This window comes from Mytilus galloprovincialis, chromosome 3, assembly GCF_965363235.1.
Source record: "Mytilus galloprovincialis chromosome 3, xbMytGall1.hap1.1, whole genome shotgun sequence".
Taxonomy (NCBI): domain Eukaryota; kingdom Metazoa; phylum Mollusca; class Bivalvia; order Mytilida; family Mytilidae; genus Mytilus; species Mytilus galloprovincialis.
The window spans coordinates 110,723,333-110,751,320 of record NC_134840.1 but is presented as its reverse complement, the minus strand read 5'-3'; the positions used below and the strand labels follow the sequence as shown (position 1 = coordinate 110,751,320).

The window sequence follows — 27,988 nt, the reverse complement described above, 5'->3', positions numbered from 1 at the left end:
GATGTTCTCTGTATTGAAATTTATGTTAAACATTAATAAAATAAAGTTTACCTTCTTCACGACTTTTACCAAGTTGCATTACAAGACCTTTGACCTTCTCGGGAATTTTCCCTTTAAAACTTTCAATAATTAATCTTTTTATTTCTTGGCACCATTTTCTCTTCGTGTCTAAATTTCTTGCCTAAAATATAAGAATATGTACGCATGTCTATCATGAATAATTTGTTTTATGTTCAGGCTAATCCGTATCAGATTCAAATTTTATCTTAAAATACAAAATTCACATAATATCATGACTGATTTTTAGGTAAAATTTTTAAAAGGAGATTTCTGTATTTCAATGGTAGAACACAATAAAAATTTGCTATTTCTTATAAAAAAAGTATACATTTGTCCTGGTTACCAATAACTACTTTGAAACTACTGACCTGTAAATAGTATTCATTTCTCCTGGTTACCAATAACTACTTTTAAACTACTGACCTGTAAACAGTATACATTTCTCCTGGTTTCCAATAACTACTTTGAAACTACTGACCTGTTAATAGTATACATTTCTCCTGGTTACCAGTAACTACTTTTAAACTACTGACCTAATAGTATACATTTCTCCTGGTTACCAATAACTACTTTGAAACTACTGACCTGTAAATAGTATACATTTCTCCTAGTTACCAATAACTACTTTGAAACTTCTGACCTGTAAAAAGTATACATTTGTCCTGGTTACCAATAACTACTTTGAAACTACTGATCTGTAAATAGTATACATTTCTCCTGGTTACCAATAACTACTTTGAAACTACTGACCTGTAAATAGTATACATGTGTCCTGGTTACCAATAACTACTTTGAAACTACTGACCTGTAAATAGTATAAATTTGTCCTGGTTACCAATAACTACTTTGAAACTACTGACCTGTAAATAGTATACATTTCTCCTGGTTACCAATAACTACTTTGAAACTACTGACCTGTAAATAGTATACATTTCTCCTGGTTACCAATAACTACTTTGAAACTACTGACCTGTAAATAGTATACATGTGTCCTGGTTACCAATAACTACTTTGAAACTACTGACCTGTAAATAGTATACATTTCTCCTGGTTACCAATTACTACTTTGAAACTACTGACCTGTAAATAGTATACATTTGTCCTGGTTACCAATAATTACTTTGGAACTACTGACCTGTAAATAGTATACATTTCTCCTGGTTACCAATAACTACTTTAAAAACTACTGACCTATAAATAGTATACATTTGTCCTGGTTACCAATAACTACTTTGAAACTACTGACCTGTAAAAAGTATACATTTCTCCTGGTTACCAAAAACTACTTTGAAACTACTGACCTGTAAATAGTATACATTTCTCCTGGTTACCAATAACTACTTTGAAACTACTGACCTGTAAATAGTATACATTTCTCCTGGTTACCAATAACTACTTTGAAACTACTGACCTGTAAATAGTATACATGTGTCCTGGTTACCAATAACTACTTTGAAACTACTGACCTGTAAATAGTATAAATTTGTCCTGGTTACCAATAACTACTTTGAAACTACTGACCTGTAAATAGTATACATGTGTCCTGGTTACCAATAACTACTTTGAAACTACTGACCTGTAAATAGTATAAATTTGTCCTGGTTACCAATAACTACTTTTAAACTACTGACCTAATAGTATACATTTGTCCTGGTTACCAATAACTTCTTTGAAACTACTGACCTGTAAATAGTATACATTTGTCCTGGTTACCTATAACTACTTTTAAACTACTGACCTAATAGTATACATTTGTCCTGGTTACCAATAACTACTTTGAAACTACTGACCTAATAGTATACATTTGTCCTGGTTACCAATAGCTACTTTGACTGACCTGTAATGTAATATAACCTTTGGGGTTATCGAAGGGTATGACTTGGAAACTCAATGGTTCCTTTGGTATACTCTCCACCAACATCAAGTTAGAGCACTGTAATAGAGAGAACAACATATAGAGAAAAGAATTTCAAGAGTAAAAGCAATACTGATGTCAATTCTTAACAAATGTTTAATAATCTCTGTGTACATGTGATCTCAAAGAAATATTTTGAAGTAATTACATTTGTTATTTCCCCTTACATATATTGGACCAGGATTATATCCCTTTAAACACATCCTCAGTCAGTGTTCTACAACTGTGAAATTAATCCATCAATATCTGTCAAGCTAGTTATAAGAAGTAGTTGCATTTACAAGATATATATATATATATATATATATATATGTGGCATTTTAGAAATAAATAAAATAGATTATCTCCCCTTTAACATGCTGGCCTGCATTAAAAAAGACAAAAAAACAAGAATGTGTCCTCAGTACACGAATGCCCCACTCGCACTATCATTTTCTATGTTCAGTGGACCGTGTAATTCGGATAAAATCTCTAATTTTGCATTAAAATTAGAAAGATCATATCATAGGGAACATGTGTATCAAGTTTGAAGTCAATTGGACTTCAACTTCATTAAAAACTACCTTGACCAAAAACTTTAACCTGAAGCGGGACAGACGGACGAACGGACGGACAAACGGACGCACAGACCAGAAAACATAATGCCCCTCTACTATTAGGTGGGGCATAAAAAAAAACCAAAAAACATGTTGGTTTGTATGTTATATTCTCAGATAGTGTTTTACAACTGTGTAAAATTTCATCATTATCTATCAAGTTGTGTCCTTGCATTGTATGTAAACAGTCGGATATGTCGATTCCTTTGTTTAGTTAGGATAATAAATGTTGGTACATAACTAAATATGTGATCACAGATAATTCCTTTCCGAACTTACTTTACTATCAAATTTCATAATTTTTGTGCCGGTTGTAAACATTTTTCCAATTGAATTGTTTGCATAAAATTATCCATCAACAGCAACGTTTGAATTAGTACAATTTTTAAAAGTCCTCTGTAAAAATAGTAAATTACCTGAATCATGACCCGACAAAGCAGCATTCCATCTTCTTTGCGCTTGCCAATAAGAACTCCTCTCTCAAATAAGAACACTTGTCTTGAGGTTTTAGCACCATAAATACGAAAAGACCCCTAAAAATGATATTATAATAACTAAATGCAACCTCTTGTCAAATAGACTCATTTTGTTTTCAGAAGCATACAATTCATAGGATTAAAATCAAGAATGTCCATAACATATTTCAAATTATGAATTTGTTTATTCAAAGCAAATTTTGGCTAGGTTTAGTGTAAGAGCCTGAAAGTGTTATATCCTCATAGAGTTAATTCTTCAAAATAAAATAAGAAAACAATTTCATTCTTGCTCAGTTCTTCCAAGAAATCTTAAGCTTTTACAATAAAAGAACTTCTGTACAACTGTATCATAGGAAAACACATATTTTTTTTTAAATCTCGAGTCAAAGCTGTCATAATAATGATAACTATATTAGCAAAACATTGACAATATATTTTATAGGGTCAATAGTATTGAAAACCATAATTTTTTTCAAAGGTCATTGATTTTCTATTGATAACAACTAAAATAAAAACTAGGCAAATATAAAGTGTGTGAGAACACTTACAACAAAGACAGATGTATGACGGAATGGACAGATAGAAAGAGGTCCAGTATTTTAATATTCCCTTCACCACATTGCCATAGGGAATAATAAAGACTAAGAAACCTTTCATGGTCCATGGAGCATGAAAATGTAATAAAAATAAGCCTAACCTCTAAAACAAGTTCTCCAAGCCTGGTAAGATCCTCCCCGTCATAGTCCTCTAACTGACTCTGTATCTCCTGGACTCGTACAGCATGTTCATGTTTACGTTTCATCTCGTTGATATGATGTGCCATACTGGTCATGTGATCCATAGCTTTTGTTAGGGTGTCATGACCAGGCTCAGATTTACTGTAATTCTTTAGAATATTCTGCAAAATAAGAAAATAAAAATAAAACCTAGATTAAAATTTAATGGCTACGTTTTTTGTGACTACTTTTTTATGTAGGTAATTTATAATCAGACATTTTTATCCAATGTTTCTTAAAACTTCTCATTGATTTATCAAAGCATACAAATTGATAGTTGAGATTGTTTAAATGCCTGTAAAATTTGATGTTGAACATCAATCGATCAAGCAATCAGATGTTTTGCTCTGAGAGATACTTACTTGTAGAAGAAGATGGTATTTGAGAACTCTTTGGACAGGTTTAAGTAAATATGCTACGAATGGTAGATTGTGGTTTAGAGACTACGGTAGGTAAGCAGAAGAAGATGATATTTGAGTACTCTTTTGACAGGTTTAAGTAAATATGCTCCCAATGATACATTATGGTTTAGAGACTACAAGAGGTACTTACTTGTAGAAGAAGATGATATTTAAGAACTCTTTGAACAGGTTTAAGTAAATATGCTCCTAAGGGTAGATTGTGGTTTAGAGACAACTGCTGGTGTTTGAATATTTCACATAAATCAGGATCCTTCATTATCATGGTTAATACTTCAACAGCACTGAAATAAAAACGAACAGAATCTTTCATTATCATAGTGTGATCCTTTCAAAGAAAAAACTTGCTCATCAAACATCAATAATTTTTGGCCACTGCCCTATTCTCAACTTTTTTTTTTATCTCAACATGTTAACAACATTTGCTTCAATTGTAGTTACATGTTCATTGGTTAAAGTTCAATTCAGACATCACATTTTAGCTGTTCTTAATGTTGTTCTATAATTTGCACAATGTTTTATCACCAAAAAAAAACACACAAAAAAGAAGCAGGATTTTTGAGATTAACAAAAGAGAAATCAATGTTTTATGGTATATTAACTTAATTTTCAGGTAAAGAGAATCAAAAGAAAACCAAACATGGTTCAAACTACGGTGGATTCATCAACCATGGTGGTTTCAAAATATGCTCTCAACTCCTGTCCTTCATACAAGCAATTCTCCTTTGAAGTACCCAACTAACTGATTAATAGTAAAAATTGTTCCCATCATGAATATTCCTGAAATATCAGCCACTGGACAAAAAACATTTTGTATCACAAGCATGTACACATTAAATTCATGTTTACATACCTGGGATAGTTAGTACAATACTGGGCATAAATTTTAAAGCCATCATTATTCTTCACAAAACATTCAGCTACTTTAACTGGATCATCACCACACATTTCCAAGTCATGTAAAAAATCTCTGTAAAATATATATTAAAAAATTAATACATCATAATATTCTAATACTTTCAACTAGTGCTAGTCGAAGTGTTTTTTTACATAGTGCTTAACTCACATTTAAATTTGTCTTTATATGTCTAAGTTTTGGTAACTTGAAGTCGATAGCTTGCTGAAAATATATCATGAAAACCTGTCTATTATTAGATAATCTAATGGAAATATCTATTTGTTATCTTTTGTTTGATTTGAGGTTGCTCTTTTCGTCAATGTTTACCCAACACTTTTCATACAAATAATACAATTCAAAGATTGACTGGTACTAAAGATAAATCATAGGTTATCTCCCTTTTTCTGATATTTGACATGTTAGACTTACTTTCCAAAATCATAGATTTCTTCAATGTTACCAAACAGTGCAGAGATATGGTCCTCAGAAATCTTCAATTCTGGAGAATTCCTGATAAATCCCATATAACCCTGAAAATACAAAATGTCACATATATTTGGAGAGCTTTTGATGAATCCCAAATTAATGCATGGAAATACAAATGTCAGTATTTAAGGTTACTAACTGCCCTATTGGTCTTCAACTGTAAAAAAAAAATGAAAAATATAAAATTATGTATACATGTCTATCAAATACCATGATGGCTGGCAATATTACATTCCCATGTTCAATTTTTGGCATCTGTGCTAAATTTTACAGTAATGTTACCGCAAATCTTTATCCACATAGAGGAGGGATTAACAGACTGAAGCAGAGATCAGCAAACATAACAGAAAATTGCAAATGCCTTGCTTCTCTCAGCAAACATGCCGGTACTTTGGCTTGTTAATATAAGGAAGAGTACTATATTTAGATTGGGTGTATTCTTTAAACAATAATATCATTATAAACATGGGTATTAAGTGGCAGTTTGAAACTCATTGTTTCCACATCCTAGGTTCATACTCATTGTTAATTCAGAATGTAATACATGTTTTTCATAATGTAAATATTAGCAATGGATAAAATGTAACAATTCTCTTTTAAAGTTATTTTTTATAGAAAAATCTTCAGCAATTCTCTAGAGTATTAGTCCACACAAAAATCTATGGAATAACCTCAGAAACACAAACCAGAAGAGATTTAAACGAGATGAGGGGGTTTTTGTTATGAAGTTTCTTTTTTGGATAAATGCATCAACTTTTTACGCTTCACTTCAAATGTTGGCTAATGCCAAGGAAACCCCCTTTTTCCAAAACCCTGGATTCACACCTGTTTACATAAATGTCTATGAAAAGGAGATATAAATAATTTTTAATCATTGATAAAGAATTTCTGAGGAAGTGCATTGATGATCCTATAAAACATCAAATATATGAATTTTAAAGACCTAATAAGATAAACACTATAGTTTCCAAATGTAGCGTAAACTATGATGGCCTTTGTCAAATAAACACACCTATTTTTACCAATATCTGATCAATGCTTTTCCTAACCAAAACCATAGTGTGTCATTCTGCAGAATATTGAGATTAAATGTGACCCATGTCACACCCCTAGTCTATGTCAACACTTGAGGTGTTACAATAGAAATATTTTGTCTGAATCTAGTGTGATTTTACAATACTGCAATAAAATCACTTGAATGATAAAGAGATTGTAAATTAGTACGGGTAATATTATGTGTTAGGTCTAGACAAAAGGTGACACAAAGAAAGGGGATAGAGATCCATGTCCATATCTTAAAGGTCCCTATTTAAAAGTACCGGTATCATATCAATATCAGGAAAATACCCTTTTACAGGTTCCGTACAGAAACTAGCATTACTGTGCTTCAATTATTTAATTCCTGCATTTCTCTTTAATAATTCATTTATTTATGAAATGCACATTTATACCCCTGGGGGTTGAAGGCATATACAAACAATAGAATACAATATACACAATGGAAAAATTAAACATATTGAACATCATATATAAAGTGGTAAAACAGTTATATTTATGCAGGCGTTGTGTCCACTCCCCTCAGTGCAAATGACTTTTTAATAAATGGAACAGTAAGCTGCATTAATATTAAATGAAGATAGAATTAATTGTAATCTATCTGTTTCACCAAAATCTATAAATTATAGATTATTTAAGGAGACATTTCAGTTTGAATGTTTTTTAAATATATTGGAAGATAAAGATATCTATACGCTGTGCAGGTTTAGAACCACAAATCATAGACTTCCTATAGAAACAGGACGGTGGAATGGTATAGAAAGGGAAAATAGAAAATGTTTGAAATGTAATAATAACTGTATTGGTGACGAATATCATTATATTCTGGAATGTAAATTATTTGAAAATAACAGAAAAAAACTAATTGATAAAAATTTGTGGCAAAAGCCAAATATTTTGAAATTCAAAGAAATAATGAGTTTGTACTAACAAATTTAAATTAGAAAAACTATGTAGATTTATACGCCAAATAAATAAATCATTTGTTCTCTAGGCAATAACATAACCCCCATTTTGTATATTCTGTACATACTGATATATGTGTATGTGTGTATTTAACGATAGTTAGTGTATGCCTGTGTGTATGTATGTTTGTGTATAAGTTGTTATTATAAATAAGTTTGTTTTCATTGCTATATGTATGTATATCTCTGTACCATGTACCTTATGGTTTATGAGAATAAAGATTATTATATTATGACAATTTAAAGTATTCTGGACATATATTATTTATATCTTTTTGAAGCTGATTACGTAAAGATTTATTAATTTTACATTTTAAGAAAAAGTGGGTTTCATCTTCAACCGCATTTATATTACAATGTTTACATATTCTATTTTCTCTTTTAATTCTTTTATATCTACCCCTCTAATAATAACATTACATGTATGTTTCCTTAGAATTTGTACTTTTGATTGGAAAAATATAAGCAATTGTGAGGCATTCCAAAATCAAACTCACTCACTCACTCACAGTACTTCTAAATAAAATTCAATATTCATAAATGAACATGCTTATCATGACAAGGTCACTATAATGTGAAGGTAAATAAATGAAAGAAAACAAATGAAAAACTTGTGTAATTTTAATGTTGTGGCATATAAAAGTAATTATAAGAATTAAATGCTTCCTTATGTAATTTTATATGACTGTTAAAGCTTTGATCTAGTTGCACTCATTTTTAGTATGAAGCTTCTAGAAAATATGCTTTGATCAATGCTTTTAAATCCAAATAAAATTACAAAAAGAAGCCTTCAATTCTTAATTAAACATCAACTAAAACTTAAATCTTGAATAACAATATCTTCCCCAAGGTTTAATTTAAAACTGCATGTGTGTAAGTATTACTTCTGATGACAGACATCTCTAATTTATATTTTAAAAGGAGCAACCATTTGATAATTCTTGTATTATATTTTAAGTATTTATAGTATAGGACCCTTTATAGAATGATGTTCAGTGTGAGCCAAGGCTCTGTGTTGAAGACCACACTTTGACCTATAATGGTTTACTTTTACAAATTGTGACTTGGATAGAGAGTTGTCTCATTTGCACTCATACCACATCTTCTTATATCTATATATCATGTGGTTTGACTTCAATGCAGATTATTATATATTCAGCATATTAGAAATGGTTTTAAAATAATTTTTTAACAGATCAACTGTGAGATTAACTTAAATCTCATTAATGACAAGACTCATATCAATTATTTATATTATTTGCTCTGTGTTGACCATCTTTTATTACAGATTGATACCTAAATCAGCCTTGCTATTTTGTTAACATCTATGGTGAGATTGCTAGCATTTTACAAACAATTTTACAATAATGTACTGTTTTTGACTGACTAACTAGGAGATGTATTTATGATGCAGTCTGATATCAATTCTACACAAAGGTTTACTAGATATAATTTAAAATTACAAAAAATCTCAACCTTTCTCTTAAAAAGTAAAAATATCCTTCAAATTTTCTCCTAAGAAAGTAAAAAATTCCTTCAACATTTCTTCTAAAAAGTAAAGATGTTCCTTCAAACTTTCTCTTAAAAAGTAAAAATATCCTTCAAATATTCTCCTAAAAAAGTAAAAATATCCTGCAAATTTTCTCCTAAGAAAGTAAAAAATTCCTTCAACATTTCTTCTAAAAAGTAAAGATGTTCCTTCAAACTTTCTCATTAAAAGTAAAAATTTCCTTATCAAGTTAAAGTCACTAATCTTAGTGGGTACATCATGTTCTTATATAACTGTAAAGTTTTTTTTAAATCATTTGCCACCTATAACAACAAAGACATTTTGGGTAAAATCAATTACATTTGATTACATAATAGGTCAATATTTACATAAAATAAATGGGTTCATGTCATGGAGAGATTTATACTGGCAAAATATCAAAATAATGTCTGAAATTCTATACTGGGAAACTTATATTTACATATATTATATATTAACCTACTATATATACATTGTATATAAATGTTAGGTGGCTCAGGGTGACACAGTTACAGAAACCATCTATAATATATACACTTTCGTTACTGATATTGTTTTCTATCTAAATGTAACAACTTCATAAACATCTCTTTTCACAAAAATCTTAGACAAAAGTTGGTCATCAATTATAATGACATGTTCATGACTTACAAGTATTGTAACTAGTTATATTTTGTGAAATGAGTTTCAGACCTTTAGCTTTTGGGTCTCAGTTGTAGCCTCATGCATAGTTAAAACATATGTTAGTAAATTGAGAATGGAAACAAAAAACAACCCCCAACTAAAGCAGAAAACAGCCTAAGGACAGCAAGCACCTTGCACCAGAAGGCAGGCTTCAGTTGTTCCTGAACAAAACTGAGTACTAGTTCAGTGATAAATAAACTCTTAAAGCTCCAAAACATATAACTAAACAAAAATCAAAAATGTATAAAACATACAAAATTAACAAAGGCCGAGGCTCCTGACTTGGAATAAGCACAAAATGCTGTGGGGTTAAACATGTTTTGTGATATCTCAACCCTCCTATATACCTCTAGTTGCTCTAAAATACAAACACAAAGCATTACCCTACCTCTAATATATCCTTAAGATTGTTGATGTATATTCTCTCAGTTTCAATGATTTCCGTCACTACTCTTTGAACATAGGAGACATATTTTTGAGGACTGGTACTGTCCCGTCTCTGTATACTGGGTTCTGGGCTGTCCTGAATCTGAACACTTGTTTCTGATGCCTCCTCAGTTTGTGCTGAACGGGATGGAGTTATGAGACTATCTTTCGACTGACTAGGGGTAAGTACTTGTTCACAGTTCGTTTCTGCACTAGATTTACTCCCAGCATCCGTATCAACAGACATTTCCTCATCTGTCGTTCCACTTGGTACATCGTCATCAATATACAGTAGATGGTCCAACCTATCACTAAAATTATTATTGGTTGATTCTATTTTATCGTCAAAATCACCTGAAGATCTTTGATCAAATGGAGTTAAGTTTGGTCGTTTACGTGTATGGCGTGTTAACGATGATGAAGATGAGGATGACATTGAGCTAATACTTAATGGTCGTTTCTTACAATCCTGATCCACACTGACAATTGATGAGGTGGATGCCATTTTGCAGAGATTATCCACACTTTCATCATTATCATCCACATTTACAGCAGAACTCTGATTGTCTGTAGCGATTTTCTTGTTTTGATTATTTCCATTAGTAATACTACGTGTAATTCCACCATTTGTTCTGGCAGCAATACTGTCATATATTGATAAAAGAGCTGGCGCAAGTTCTAGTGATGAACCTGAAAATATAAAGAGAATGTATAAATAAATAACATGTAATTCCACTGTAAATCTTGACAGCAATTCTGTCCTATATCGACATAAGAGAAGGTGCAAGTTCTGCTGATAAACCTAACTAGAGGCTCTTGAAAGAGCCTGTGTCGCTCACCTTGGTCTATGTGCATATTAAACAAAGGACACAAATGGATTCATGACAAAATTGTATTTTGGTGATGGTGATGTGTTTGAAGTTCTTACTTTACTGAACATTCTTGCTTCTTACAATTATATCTATAATGAACTTTGCTCATTAGTAACAGAGAAAAATATTTGGTAAAAATTTACATAAATTTACCAAATTAATGAAAATTGTTAAAAATTGACTATAAAGGGCAATAACTCCTTATGGGGTCAATTGACCATTTAGGTCATGTGGACTTATTTGTAGATCTTACTTTGATGAACATTATCGCTGTTTACAGTTTATCGCTATCTATAATAGTATTCAATATAATAACCAAAAACAGCAAAATTTCTTTAAAAATTACCAATTGGAGGGCAGCAACCCAATAACCGGTTGTCCTATTCATTTGAATATTTCAGGGCAGATATATATTGACTTGATTAACAATTTAACTCCTTGTCAGATTTCCTCTAAATGATTTGGGTTTCAGAGTTATAAGCAAAAAACTACATTTTACCCTGTTCTATTTTTAGCCGTGGTGGCCATCTTGGTTGGATGGCCAGGTCATCGGACACATTTTTCAAACAAGGTACCTCAAAGATGATTGTGGCCAGGTTTGAATTAATTTGGCCCAGTAGTTTCAGAGGAGAAGATTTTTGTAAAAGACAACTAAGATTTACGAAAAATGGTTAAAAATTGACTATAAAGGGCAATAACTCCTAAAGGGGTCAACTGACCATTTCGGTCATGTTGACTTATTTGTAAATCTTACTTTGATGAACATTATTGCTGTTTACAGTTTATCTCTATCTATAATAATATTCAAGATAATAACCAAAAACAGCAAAATTTCCTCAAAATTACCAATTCAGGGGCAGCAACCCAACAACAGGTTGACTGATTCATCTGAAAATTTCAGGGCAGATAGATCTTGACCTGATAAACATTTTTACTCCATGTCAGATTTCCTCTAAATGTTTTGGTTTTTGAGTTATAAGCCAAAAACTGCATTTTACCCCTATGTTCTATTTTTAGCCGTGGCGGCCATCTTGGTTGGTTGACCAGGTCATGCCACACATTTTTTAAACTAGATACCCCAAAGATGATTGTGGCCAACTTTGCATTAATTTGGCCCATTAGTTTCAGAGGAGAAGATTTTTGTAAAAGATTACTTAGATTTATGAAAAATAGTTAAAAATTGACTATAAAGGGCAATAACTCCTTAAGGGGTCAACTGACCATTTCGGTCATGTTGACTTATTTGTAAATCTAACTTTGCTGAACATTATTCCTGTTTACAGTTATCTCTATCTATAATAATATTCAAGATAATAACCAAAAACGGCAAAAATTTCCTCAAAATTACCAATTCAGGGGCAGCAACCCAACAACAGGTTGACCGATTCATCTGAAAATTTCAGGGCAGATAGATCTTGACCTGATAAACATTTTTACCCCACATCAGATTTCTTCTAAATGCTTTGTTTTTTGAGTTATAAGCCAAAAACTGCATTTTACCCCTATGTTCTATTTTTATCCGTGGCGGCCATCTTGGTTGGTTGACCGGGTCACGCCACACATTTTTTAAACAAGATACCCCAAAGATAATTGTGGCCAAGTTTGGATTAATTTGGCCCAGTAGTTTCAGAGGAGAAGATTTTTGTAAAAGATTACTTATATTTATGAAAAATGGTTAAAAATTGACTATAAAGGGCAATAACTCCTAAAGGGGTCAACTGACCATTTCGGTCATGTTGACTTATTTGTAAATCTAACTTTGCCGAACATTATTGCAGTTTACAGTTTATCTCTATCTATAATAATATTCAAGATAATAACCAAAAAACAGCAAAATTTCCTCAAAATGACCAATTCAGGGGCAGCAAGCCAACAACGGGTTGACCGATTCATCTGAAAATTTCAGGGCAGATAGATCTTGACCTAGTAAACATATTTACCCCATGTCAGATTTCCTCTAAATGCTTTGGTTTTTGAGTTATAAGCCAAAAACTGCATTTTACCCCTATGTTCTATTTTTAGCCGTGGCGGCCATCTTGGTTGGTTGACCGGGTCACGCCACACATTTTTAAAACTAGATACCCCAATGATGATTGTGGCCAAGTTTGGTTCAATTTGGCCCAGTAGTTTCAGAGGAGAAGATTTTTGTAAAAGTTAACGACGACGGACGACGACGGACGCCGGACGCCGGACGCAAAGTGATGGGAAAAGCTCACTTGGCCCTTCGGGCCAGGTGAGCTAAAAATATAAGGAGATTTTTAATAGTACATGTGACCTTGACATTTGTCACAAAGAATTCTTACCTCCTTGAAGAAATATTTATAGTTTTAAAAAAAGCTTGAACAATAATTACCAAAACAATTGTTATATTTTTCAGAATATTTAAAGGAATATTGTGACCTCAACACCAATACTTCCAAATTCATGAATTGTAACATTTATACATTGACCTGTTTAGTAGCAAGACAGTGACACTATCATAGACCAAAAAGCAGAACAGATAAAAGAACGGTTGACCGCATCATTGAAATATAGGGCGTCAGTGGCGAATCCAGAACTTTTCCTAAGAGGGGCCCGCTGACTGACCTAAAAGGGGCCTCTCCAGTCATGCTTCAATGATTCCCTATATAATCAACCAAATTTTTCCCATGAAAGGGGGGCCCAGGCCCCCCTGGATCCGCCTATGGGCGTTTTAAATGCAGATAAGTCTACTACAGCAGATTGACAAGAATGCACATTTACACTCGTGATTAATGGTATCTGAACACAGGAAGTTGGCTGCTGACAAATTTGAAAAGGGCTCACACATTACAACTCACCACTGTGTCTGACTAAATATGGAGTGATTATATTCAGTAGAAATGTGTGACAGAAAGAGTTGTAGGATGAACAGACAGAAGAACAAGGTGAATGCAATATAATATGGACTCCTAGAGTGAATGCATAAAAGATGGGTATGATGTCATAGACTGAACAGCAAACCAAAAGACATCCATGGGTCAAAGAAAGTAAAGCTATATCTGTGCAAACATTCATTGCATCTAATACTAGTAACCACTTTAAAGCAGCAAAACAAATACTGTCATCATTTGATTGACATACTGGTCATATGGCATTTCCGGAACAGTCATCAATTAAAATCCTATATGCAAATATTCACATTTTAGACTTCTAAAAATGTCAGTTTATATATATATAATGCAAACTCTGCCAGCATTTTGTATCTTATTAACATTTACTTGAGAAAATAATTGTGTCTGTTTAACACTTTATAAAGCCAGTGCAGATTCTCTTTTTATTCTAATATATATATGTGTACCTTAATTACCTACTAGTAGTAAAGAATGAGGGGTATACACCAAAAGAGACCACACAAAAGACATTATAGGTCAACATATTTGTTTCATCGAAGCAAAAGTCAAGTATTTTTGACAATTATTTGAAAACAAAAAATTATAAAGACTACCAAAAGTTCTTTAATAGAACAAAACACATTATGACACAAGGAGGTTGCTGATTTAGGACAGGACTTTTTAAGTGTGTCTATGTTGTTGTCTATGTTGTACAAGATTTTTATTGGCTTTTCAATTAACCCACCTATTGATTATTTGATTAAAAACTATCAACTTTAACAATTTTTATTGGACAAGATTATGAACTTTAAGAATAAAATAGATAAATAGATTTTTAAATAAGTAAACACTACAATACAATTTAAATGATTTAAACTAGTTTTCCCTAGAGACTTAACTGCATTCTATATACATGATATCTATGATTTTTTAGGTCCTTTTTGGTTTATAGCTCTTCAATGTTTTCGGTCCTTATGTAAATCCTTGGCTTTCAAATATTCATCTTTAAGCGTTTCTGATAAAGGTAAATACAGAAAAGCGCTGCAGACGTATGAAATTTAAAATGGGTGTTGTTTTCATTTTTTTTTATACCCATTATTACTATAGGGACTGAAGTCAAAGACTGTTTAGAGACTGCTCAATTTAGGATCTTGTGAAAGTTCTTATTGAAGTAAAACAATCAAAGGCCTTGAAAGAGACAGTCAATTTTCTTTGAAACATTTCATCTTTTTATTCAATTCAAATAATATGACAAGCAAGCCAGTACTAGACTAGTATTCAGGCTAAATTCCAAAAAACATATTTAATTGCCAGGATCAAATAATAATTTACTGCTGTTTTGTTATTGCAGTCAGTCCTCAAGTTCTTAGATATCAATACCTCCTTGGCTGTCAAATTTTTTAGGTCTGAGCAATCCTGATGAATGTATTATAAAATCAAGAAAAGCATGTTGAATCCATGAAATTTATGAAGTGTTATGTTCATTAACATTATGTCACAAACATAAATATTTGACAGCTTTAATGGCCTTCATTGTTTAATTCATCACAAGTTTGGAATTCATAAACCAAAATAAAATGAGGACATGAGTTTAAAATCATGTGACTTAATAAGGAAATGTTTTTATAAAATCTATGTCTATTATCTATATTAGAGTTGAGGAACAACACAGGGTTGCAGCCTACATGGATCCTATTGCAATAAAAGGACCTTAGATATTGAAGTCTATATATATATATTTGTCTGTTTGTGTTGTTGCATTGCTGTCTCATTGATAAGTTCCACATATCCTTTTATTCAAACATTCAATCCAGTTGTTAAATTATATAGAATAAATGGGTCACTGGTATCTACTGTATTCACAAGGTTAAAAAAGCTAAGTTTATAATGCATTCCTTATTATATTTTAATTTTCTACTGATTTAACCAGAAGTAAAACTATAATGAACATGTCAATTCAATTTTCTTCAGGCTCCCAAAATCATAATCAACTTAGTTAAAATCAATATACTTTAACTTTAACAAAGTCAAGAAATTTACACCTTCACATAATTCATATATAATTTATTGCTGCATTTATTCTCCATTAACCCTAAAATTTCCCAGAACAGATGTTCATCACTAGTATCCCCTTGATCCATCATTTTAATTTTACTGTGAAGATCATACTGTTTTAATTTATAAACCTTTCTCATTTGTTTCTGCTAACCTCCTCTCCAGATTTTTAGTCTCATCACTTAACAAGAGGCTGTCACAACGACAGCAAACCGGATTTATTAATATTTATTTGTGTCCTGGCAATATCACAAGAACCATTACTGATGAATGGTGAAAGTGAAAATCGTCAATATCAAATTTGACCTCCATTTTGTCATCAGTATCAACATCTTAAAATTTGAAAAGCTTAGATTGAATGGTTCATGAGTAAATGCAACAACGTGAATGGAAACGCCATTTCACAATCTTTCAAGAACCATAACTCCTGAACGGTAAAAGTCAAAATCGTCATTATTGAACTTGACCTCTAATTTGCCATCAGTAACAACATATAAAAATTTCAAAAGCTTTGGTTGAATGGTTCATGAGAAAATGCACGGACACGACTGGAAACACCATTTTTCAATCTTTCAAGAACCATAACTCCTGAACGGTAAAAGTCGCAATCGTCATTATTGAACTTGACCTTTATTTTGTCATCAGTAACAACATATTAAAATTTGGGAAGCTTTGGTAAAACAGTTCATGCGTAAATGCACGGACACGACTGGAAACACCATTTTTCAATCTTTCAAGAACCATAACTCCTGAACGGTAAAAGTCAAAATCGTCATTATCAAACTTGACCTCCATTTTGTCATCAGTAACAACATATTAAAATTTGGGAAGCTTAGGTAGAACAGTTCATGTGTAAATGCACGGACACGACTGGAAACTCCATTTTTCAATCTTTCAAGAACCATAACTCCTGAACGGTAAAAGTCAAAATCGTCATTATTGAACTTGACCTTCATTTAGTTGTCAGTAACAACATATTAAAATTTGGGAAGCTTAGGTAGAACAGTTCATGCGTAAATGCACGGACTCGACTGGAAACTCCATTTTTCAATCTTTCAAGAACCATAACTCCTAAACGGTAAAAGTCAAAATCGCCATTATTGGACTTGATCTCCATTTTGTCATCAGTAACAATATATTAAAATTTGGAAAGCTTAGGTAGAACAGTTCATGCGTAAATGCAGGGACACGACTGGAAACTCCATTTTTCAATCTTTCAAGAACCATAACTCCTGAACGGTAAAAGTCAAAATCGCCATTATTGAACTTGACCTTCATTTAGTTGTCAGTAACAACATATTAAAATTTTAAAAGCTTTGGTTGAACGGTTCATGAGTTAATGCACGGACAACATTTGATTCCCGCCCGCCCGCCCGACCAACCGACCGCCCGCCCGACCGACCGCCCGCCCGCCCGACCGCCCGCCCGCCCGACCGCCCGCCCGCCGTACATCCCCAAATCAATAACCGACATTTTTGTCACAAAAATCCGGTTAAAAAGCTAAGATAATAAATTTGAGATACCCAACATGCCCAAGGTTTACGATTTTTGAACATAAGAAAAATATGATGAAGAGAATACCATTTCAACCATGATCTTTCAACTTTTAATAGAATGGAAGTGTTTATGTCAAGGTCAAACAAGTTTGTTTTCTTAAATGAAATGCATACATTCACATTTGTCTTATTTTTTTAAAGATTATTTATCTTTTGTGCCTTTTCAAACCAATTGCTGTATCTATTTTTAAAACAGTTGAAAATTAATTAACTTTCATTTCAGCTGCTGTAATTTAAATAGATTAATTTGAATAGCAAGGTCATAAATGTTGTATGATACATTGCGCCTAAAATAAATTTGCTAACAGAATTTGTTTACTATAATATTACAGTAACTCAATGTCAAAAAATATTACACAATACTATAACCTGATAACCATCAAATTTACCAATATAACTAATAAGTCAACCAAAAAGTTTCAAAGGACAACTCTTAAACTTGTTTGCTTTGTTAACAATCTTACTTTTACTTAGATAGATAATTTTGCTGATTTCTTCAAAAACTTGGTAAAACAAACATCTGCACTATGATAATTCCCATCCAAGTCCATCCAAGTTACAAGAACAACAGGATTAGATTCTATTTTTTTGTTTTCTTTGACAATTTCACTGTAAAAAATCCATCAAAAAGTTGGATACAGTAATCTTGTACAAGAAAACTTTGTGACAATGGGCCTAGATAAGTTCCCAAAAAAAACTAATTGGACATAATTGTTAGTATAAAAGAAACAGTTAAAACTCACTTTAACTAAGCACTCATCCATTTTACCTCAATCAGTGGAAAAGAGAATGTCACTAACCACATTGTACCATAAGCTATATGTCAGAGCAGAATAGCATTTCAGAGTATGTATCTATGATACAGCCAAAAAACTGTCATTATGTGATTACAGCATACTTCTTATAGAGTGCCACTTTGTTTCAGGACACATACCTCCCATGTCAAGAGCCTCTTTTCTACAATTATTTTCAAAAATATCCTCAATTCAAAGTATAGCCCTCTCCCCTACCCCTCCCCCTCAATTCCTGTCTCCTTTGTAAATGAGGAGCCTATTTTATATAATCTTTTTCAAATTCCTCAATTCAAAATATATCTCCCAATTCCTGTCTCCCAAGTAAAATGAGGAGCCTCGAGATCTTTTCTACAATTTTTTTTCCAAATCCTAATTCAAAGTATACGCCCTGGCATTTCCTGTCTCCCCCTATGTAAATGTGAACAGATGTTCAAAACCTAAGTATATATCAATGAGTCAATCATTTCTGCAGCATCTTTACTGTCTATGCATAGCATGCTATTTTTCATTCCCTGTCAGATGAAACAAATTACACTCATTTTCTCCATGGATTATATAATTTCTGCATAGATAATTTTAACATGTGAATTATAATAAATCACGCTGCATGAAATTACCTGATATTAACTCAATAATTTAAGATACTATTTAATGATATTTCACATTGTTCCCTTGTTGTTAGAAATAAGTGCATCAACTAAAATCTATTACCAATTTAATCGCACAATTAAAAGCTTATTCAGCACTTTTTAAACACATTGCAGGTGCCTGACCTATTAGGTCTGTTCTCTGCTTTGTCAGGTTACAGAAAGCCTGCCTTGGATCAGAAAGGACTAAATTTGGTAAATGCTTTGAATCCTGCACAATAGTAAGTCCCTGTCTATACATGTTGAAATCGGAGCCCCAAAATTGGAGGCCAAAACAAATTATCAATAAAAGTAACATCCATCAAAACTGTCAGGATCCATTAGATTCCCAAGTTAAAATCCCAACCCTTGCTCATTTTTATCTAGATCCATATACATTGCTGAATAATTTCATATCTAAAACATATGCTTTTAAAATGAGAACACATAATGTTTTGGGATGGGGTTAGTGTTGCTCATGTGTTAGTTTTCTGTGTAGTCTTTGCTTCTTTTCTGTCATTTTCTTTTCGGTCATGGTGTTGTCTATATAGTAATTAGTTTTTGATCGCCCCCATGGTGTCATCTCTATTCCTTTATGTCTCAAAATTTTTCATTTGTGGTTAGAATGTTGTCTCAGTCAGTGAGGTGTACCAATAATCTAATTTTACCTGAACTTGTCAAAACATCCAAAGAGAAAAAAACAGATAGGCTTAAAAGTAGGTGAAATCATTAAAATTACACTTTTAGGTTATTTTATTCATTTTAAGAACATTTGTAATGAATTATATACTTTTTTTACGTTTAATTTTTACCATGTGCATGAAAAATAGGTGAAAAGTGATACATAACTAATACTTTACAATTATTTGCATATTAAAAACATGACACGGGGAAAAACCGCTGTTGTCAAATTATGTGGATATATGTTCAATATTCCAATCCATGTCCCTGATATTAGCCTTAATTGTATAAACATGTACATCACACTGACAGATGCCTGTTACTGGCTCCAACAAACTTTAATTAATTCATTAGTTATAGATGTCAATTTTGAAACCAATCTGTAAACAATCATATGAATTATATATGTAATGCACATCCAATGTTAGCAGACGGCATGTCATTAACATGTTTACTGCATGTCAAAATAAACAGTTGCAAAAAACAAGTTGCACCATCTCTCCAATTTGCATGACCAGTTCACATCAATGTTTGTTTACTCCCATGCAGAAAAAGAGTCACTGGTGTGTTTGAAAATATAAATAAAATGCATTCCATAGCTGTTTACCACATGTCAAATTAAATTGGGATGAAGGGTTGAAAACAAAATCTAAATATTTTTGTTATATTTGAGCCTAAAATTACCTAAATGAACTTATCATAGATACCCGGATAACAATTTTGTACACCTGAGACAAAAAAACTCTATCATGGATAAATAAAGAGAAAAAAGATATACATAAAGTATAAAGTTGAAGAGCATTGAGGACTCAAAATGTAAAAAGTTTTTTCCAAATACAGCTAAGGTAATCTATTCCTAGGGAAGAAAATTCTCAGTGTTTGCTTACTCGGGCTTGACTGTCTTGACAGGCATACCCTGATACCTGAGCCTTTATTTACCAGTTTCATGGGCCTACATCCGTGTGTTGGCCTTTTTATGTCAGAAAGCACATGTACCTCTCCAACTATCCCTCACTTTTAGTACTGATGTTTACTTGTTAGTCAATTGTAAGACACTGTCAATACACATTAAGTTCAAATCTTTTCTGGTCAATTAAAATACAGATGTTTACTGGATGTCAAATTAAATCTAATCAGTGGAACAAAGTACTTAAAACTTTAAGAATTCACATGGATTTGAATCCAATAATGATCAATGAGTACCTTGCTAAAACATCCTTAAATTCATTTTTTTTTTATTTTCTTCAAAACACTAAATACATGTATAAAATGATTTCATTAAAAAAAAAACTCCTAGTCAACAGGAGACAATATTCATAAGAAAATTACATACTGTGGATTCATAATTGTTTGTTGGATTCAAATTTCATTGATTTTTAGGGTACAGATTCAAATGTTTAATGAAGTAAAAATTTTCTATTGCCTTGTATCATCAGTTGAAGTTTGTAAAACCATGAAAATAAAATATACATGAAAATGCATTCCACCCCCCCCCCCAAAAACCCATCCAAAGGGGGGACAGGGGGGGGGTGCAAACTTAAATTTAGCAGAAAGAAGCTGCATGAATATTTTTAGGTTGAATTATTGAAATATACATTATTCAGAGGAGGACATTAACCCATGCATGCTTTACAAATTTTGGGGGGTGACAGAACACAGGACCCTGTCTGAATCAGCCCCTGCTCCAAAAAATTTGGAACCCACAAAAAATAAATGAAAACACAGCTACTCCTTTTTAAAAGTACAACTGATAAAACATAAAGCAATGTCCTTATTTCAACAAAACAACAGCATTATAAGATTAAAAAGACAGTTTGACAGTACAAGTGACAATACATAATGTCTTATGTCAAAGTGACAACCAAAAATATGTAATGTAGCTGAAGACCACTGACCATATTAAAATATTAACAACAATTTACGTCATGTGGTATTTTACTTCAAAATCTCAACAAAGATGATGTAAATATGCATCAAATATCTGCCACTGGACATTAATCAAATAACAATCATTGAATCCAGAGTATAAACAAGTTGTGGATCCAATTCTTAGCTGTATTATATTACAAAGACCACTGACCATTTTAAAATATTAATATGTGGCTCACTATACTTTTAATAATCTTACTTATAGAAAGAATACAATTATAACCAAACGATACGAAAAGCCTCGGTGGTCTAAAATAGTGAGTTTGCTTCAAGTGTGGCACTTTCTTAACATACATGAAATATTTGCCACTAGACACATTACAAATAACAGTTAACAATTAAGGTGTAGCAGGTACCAGCAGGTACCAGTAGTTGGTCTAATGTGTGGCTAGGTTCTAAACTAAAAAGACATCAAAATAGGTATTTTCTATTTCTTAAAGTGAGGTTTCTACTTGATGACATCAAGTTGTATGTTATCTTGTGAACTATAAGCAGTAAAAGACCAGTACAAAGCAGGACTAACATTACCATATCACATTAATGTGTTCTCTGTCTAAATAACAAAATCTGTGTGTTATATTTGTCACTGGACATTAAACATCCATTACCAAACCTAATGCGTAAAATAGAAAATCTAAAACAGAGATAACTTTAGCTAGAAATAAAGAAAACTATTTATACTCATTATTAACCCCCACCATCTTTTTGCCAAAATTCATTAAAATTTCCCGCCAATGGTTATACTGGTTGGAATAACCAAGAAACAATTCTTATTTTGACTTTAAGATTATTGATTTTCTGCATTGTAAGTAAATGTACCTGTTCTATACTGGACATCATCACAAAACACCGATTTATTTATAATTACATATAAACAAAAGAAGAATTGTGTTTATAAAGATGTTTCCTGTTATCATTGTCCAATGATCATGTGCTGAAATAATCAACAAGAGGCTGAAGAGAAAGGGGCATGAAAGGGGTTAATTGATTATGTGCTGAAATCATCAACAAGAGGCTGCAGAGAAAAGGGTCTGTTAGGGGTTTATTGGTCATGGGCTGATATCATCAACAAGAGGCTGCAGAGAAAGGGGCCTGAAAGGGGTCCACTGATCATGTGCTGAAATCCTCAACAAAAGGCTGCTGAGAAAGGGGTCTGTTAGGGGTTTATTGATAATGGGCTGAAATCATCAACAAGAGGCTGCAGAGAAAGGGGCCTGAAAGGGGTCCACTGATCATGTGCTGAAATAATTAACAAGAGGCTGCTGAGAAATGGGCCTGCTAGTGGTTTATTGAGCAAGGGCTGTAATCATCAAACAGAAACTGCTGAGAAATTGATTTTGGGCTAAAATAACCAAGAAAAGCTAAAAATGAGGGGCCAAATCCTCTCATGGAGTACTAAAATCCTCAATAAAAGAAAATTGAAAGGGCTGCATAGGTTCTCAATTCTTTGTTTGGTGGGAGTGTAGTAATTATAATTAGCTAGAGGTTGTAAAGAAAATGGTCTGGTAGAGTGCTGGAAACCTAAAGATAAGGCTGAATTAGAAAGAAATGAGGTATATTAAAGCTCTGAGGGGGTTTACTTGTATCTAGTAATCATAGCCTACAAGAGTTCCTGTGAAGCCTTTATCTGTATCCTAAGATAATGACTTTTTATCAGGAGAACTTGGGATTAGAGCAAATGTTTTCATGGGTTTAATAGTTTGCAATTTTGTCCACTCATTTGTAAAACATGTTATAAACTGAAAATTTTCTGAAAAAAACAGAAAAAAAGACATGATCTTCTTTACCAATTTGAACTTGATAGAAATAAACATGAAGAGTTATATTTATGCTTGATTTAATGAAATAGTATGGACAATTCTCAATCCATTATGAACTCCGGCGAGAATATATAATTTAAACCTTGTTTTCCAACACTCTAAATGTTATTTTCTCCATTCTTAATTACCTTGGAAATTTTGAACAGGCAATAAATCACAAACAAAGGAAATTTAAAAAGGAAATTTTTCTTTAATTCTGAACGTGATGCTCAGAGACGTGATGTAAAGTTTGTCAATGAATGCCTAAATAAGGGGACAGCGGAGTGCTCTTAAAAGTTCACCAAACCTTAGTCCTCAAAGGTGAATCGTATATTTGGTAACTTTGATGTTTTAATTAGAGAATTTAAAAGTATAACATCAATTGTTACAAATATAAAAGTAATATGAACCATTCCTTAGTACTAATGTCAACATACCCTATCCCTCCCCCCTTAAATTAATTCACCACAAAATCATAAATTTTCTACCTGATTTGTATTAAATTAGATGAAAGGTAATTTACCTGTAGAAATGACACTGATGAAATACAGGTATAATAATTATCATACATTAAAACCCTGACATAATTCATCAATCCCTAGTCATAACCATATATCATTTCATAATCATTTCAAAAATAATAGAGGATTCATCGTCTGTCCATCTTAAGACCTAAAGTGTGCAAACACTGTCCTTAATCAATTACGTAATCATAAAATTAATATCTTTTTTTTCAAGACCTGTGTAGGGGGCCATCTCTACTTCAATAATCAGTAATATCGGGCCCACTTTGTACGATGGACCTCTGAGGGGGTCAGGAGCCTGAATACAAGTTATCTAAGGAATGCAGACTAACAGATAGGAGGACTACTTCAGCTACTGATTTCAATGACAAATTCACCTTAAATTGTTCAATCATTTATCTGTTCTTCTCATATGATAAAGAATTCATTTGATCCATTATACAGTTTATACTGTGAATTCATTTAATTTTCTTTAATATACATTTTTGGTTTGGATTTATTTATTGATTGAAATTACGAGGGTTGTTAAAAATGCAACTGAAATTGGGGAGGGACGAGAATATATAAATATTTCATATCTATTGTTGCTTTGCTGTCTTGAAAAAAGTTATTTATATTCACATCTTATTTTATTCTTTTGGGGATCTGCAGGTAAAATTATCTATATAGACAGTTAAGTACAAGAATGTGAACTGGACACTCTGTGACCCCTTGACCTTGTAAAGTATGTCCAATATTTATATAGAATTTCTACCTCACTACATCACTCCAATTTCAATACTTGTTGGTGGTATGTACTTTTGACAAAAAGAAGAAATAAAAGTGTCAAAGTTACTCTATCTGGAAATAATCCATTAAGAGACAGAAAGAACCATATCTAAAGATATGGCAAATTTTTCGCTTCAACACCTTTTTTCCTTTTTAAGAAATTTACTTATAGGTTTTAAAAGATTGTATTTATAAAGAATTAAGAAGTTTGATTAAATATTTCCTACAAGGGAAAATGAAGGTAGCCAACTATGACATTGTATGACCTTTTAACACTTAAAAAGTCTGATGCTAACCTTTTCATTAAAGATGTTCCAGACTTTAAGTGATGAAAATTAAGAAATTAGTAATGGTTTATATCTATGTGAATTATGATAATGATATCTGATACATATATCTGTATGAAGCTTTTACCAAAAACCCCAAAAATGTAAGAGAACATTTTTGTCCATTCTTCAAAAAATGCAATGATAAATGCACACAATTGAGTTTCTGAATTTTCAATATGACAAATATACATACTGGAAATTTAGTTTTTATAAAATCATCCCCTTTTTCACCCTAAAATGTCTTCATCAGTTTATTATAACATTTTAAAAACGTATGATTGCTGATTTTTTTTCAAATAAATGAAAATGCTTAAATACATATGAGTTTTTTGTTCCAGTGGGGAAAGCACTGATCACATTACCAGTGGCGGATCCAGCCATTTTAAAAAGGGGGGTTCCAACTATATGCTACCATTCAAATGCGTTGATCGGCTTAAAAAAAAAGGGGGGGTTCCAACCCCCAGACCCCCCCCCCCCTGGATCTGCCACTGCTTACTGTAGTATGAAGAGTCTGATTTAAATAGAGTCAAATGATTGTTGCTTTCTTATCTTCAAGTTGCAATTATTTTAAGCATATTAAGGACAATCGTACAGTCAAAAAACTCAAAAAATATTCCAGTAAGCGAAATAGTGAGGAAAATTGCATTTATACATTGATAAGTCTTTAAGTAAAAAAAACTGAGAATTTTCTTTTGATATTCAACAACCAAATTATTGCTTAAGTAGGAAAAAATCACACAACACTTGGATGAACGAGAATTGTTCTTTTGATTCTACAAACAATTTATTGCTGAAGTAGGAGAAATCACAAAATACTTCAAAACCAAAGCATGCCATAACTAATTGATCACATTGCTTTGTATTACTAAGTTAATGAAGAGAAAAAAACAAATAATTCGCCTCTCATTGGCACTGACACAGTATACACACTTAACTATAGCTGACTGTGTTAAAACAATACAGAGATGTAATGCATGAACAGAGAGTTGTCTCTCCATCAACAAGAAGGAACGGAGGTTGGCAAACAAACAGACATGTAAACAAACAAAACTTCAGAATATTACTGGTTATATATGTAATATTATCTAGGTTCATATGACATGAGTCTCATGTTGTGGACAAGAAAAAACTATACACTTAGGCCACAGTGGCGGATCCAGGGGGGAGGGTGTTCCGGGGGTTGGAACCCCCCTTTTTTTTGGCCTAACAGTGCATTTGAATGGGAGCATATAGTTGGAACCCCCCTTTACTCTGAGTTGGGAACCCCCCTTTTTAAAATGGCTGGATCCGCCACTGGGCCAAGTGCTTACAAACAATTTCGTAAAAAAAAAGTCCAAGAAGAATCTTACTATAATTGCTTCTCCCATATCCACTGTGTACAAATTTTTCCCATTGGCTACACCACTAAAGTACTTAAGGGTTAGGAACAACCAGCACACATAAACTATACTTTATTTATTTTTTATCTAACATGCATTCCTTTGCAACCAATTAGTAATCCTAAACACTGACAAAAATGTATTTCATCTTCTTTGAAATGAAAATATGGGAGATAACTCAAAATATTTGCTTAATTTGCAAATATTCTACACAGTAATTGTTTATTACTACAAATTAACATGTTTCTGCTTCTTTAAAATTAAGTGAATTGAATGTTCATCTGTTTTGCATTAAATCGTTAAAACCAAGCTGAGTTAAAACAATTCCTTTTATTTGTTTTATAATCCATGTTATGTTTTAATTGGGAATTCAAGTTGTTTTTTAAACATTTTTTTTTTTCTTTTTTATCCTTATTTTCCAGCGCAAACCTATGAATTATACTATTATGGTTTCAGTTCATTATTCTCGTTAGTTTAAATCATCATCTGAATCAATTAATTCATAAAATCTCTTTAGTAAATGTAATATTCCAATCCATTTATAAAACTGCTCGAACCCTTGTCTTTGTTTTAAGTTGAAAGAATTTTCACTCATCCCTCCCTGTAAACCCCTATATCTTTGTATCTATACTCTCACTCTGTCCCTTTGAACAATTTCCGCACTAAACCAATTATACTTTTTGTACTCTGAGTACACCCCAAAGCTTCACTTCACTCTTTTTTAAACACCACAATGTCAATTATACTTCACTTACAAATGACCCACACTCTCAATTCACTTCTCTTTATAGTTACCAAATTTAGTTTTTAGTTCCAATGTATTTCCAAAACCCCATCTACAACCCTTTGAGAAAACCTCACTATAATATATATCCTTTGTACATTAATTTTTATTACTTATACATCCTTTTGAATGAATCCCCATCCCCTTTTTTAATTCTTCCTTTAAACCACACCTCGTATTAACTCACCCCACAAAACTCTACACTCTCATATGACTACTCTTGCGTATGACTATACCCCCTAAAACAATTCCCAGAATTCCCTGCAAGTTGATGTAAATAAGCCTTGCCACTATCATTATCTGGTTGCTTTCGTTGCCTTATCTTTATTAGACATATTACATGAAAAGTTCATATCAGATGTGAAAATTATTACATAAAAGTTTTTTGTACACACAGATGCAATCAAGTGAATTCATCTTCTATTGCCGTTAAGATATGCAATGAGACCTTGATCTCTGTAAAACTCATCTTCTTTATTCTTTATGATATTCCAATAAGATAAGTCATATACCTATACCAATTGATATCATGTAAATTTCTTTATGTTCATTTCAGTTTTATATGCATCAAACACATTATAATGCTTGAATTTTTATCCCCCCCCCTTCCCTATTTCTTAGCTCATAAAAAAGAGTTAAGAACAAAATAACAAAATCAAACAACAACAAAACAGAACAGAACTTTCAATATATAAAAACAAACGGTTAAAAAAATGACATGTTTTTAATAAATAAATGCAGATTTTTTTAAAGCT

General features: G+C 32.2%; 1 protein-coding gene across 4 annotated transcripts in view; it reads right to left on the bottom strand.

Moving 5' to 3' along the window:
• Window positions 1-27,988, bottom strand: part of LOC143069780 (uncharacterized) — a 76,697-nt gene that overhangs the window by 8,711 nt on the left and 39,998 nt on the right. For all 4 annotated transcript variants that reach the window (XM_076244558.1, XM_076244559.1, XM_076244560.1 and 1 more), the window contains 8 exons: window positions 10,248-10,975; window positions 5,570-5,670; window positions 5,096-5,212; window positions 4,376-4,526; window positions 3,745-3,945; window positions 2,988-3,104; window positions 1,898-1,993; window positions 52-181 (listed from right to left, as the gene is read on the bottom strand). In XM_076244558.1, the coding sequence (XP_076100673.1) occupies window positions 52-181; window positions 1,898-1,993; window positions 2,988-3,104; window positions 3,745-3,945; window positions 4,376-4,526; window positions 5,096-5,212; window positions 5,570-5,670; window positions 10,248-10,975 (1,641 nt within the window). The remainder of the gene's footprint in view (window positions 1-51; window positions 182-1,897; window positions 1,994-2,987; window positions 3,105-3,744; window positions 3,946-4,375; window positions 4,527-5,095; window positions 5,213-5,569; window positions 5,671-10,247; window positions 10,976-27,988) is intronic.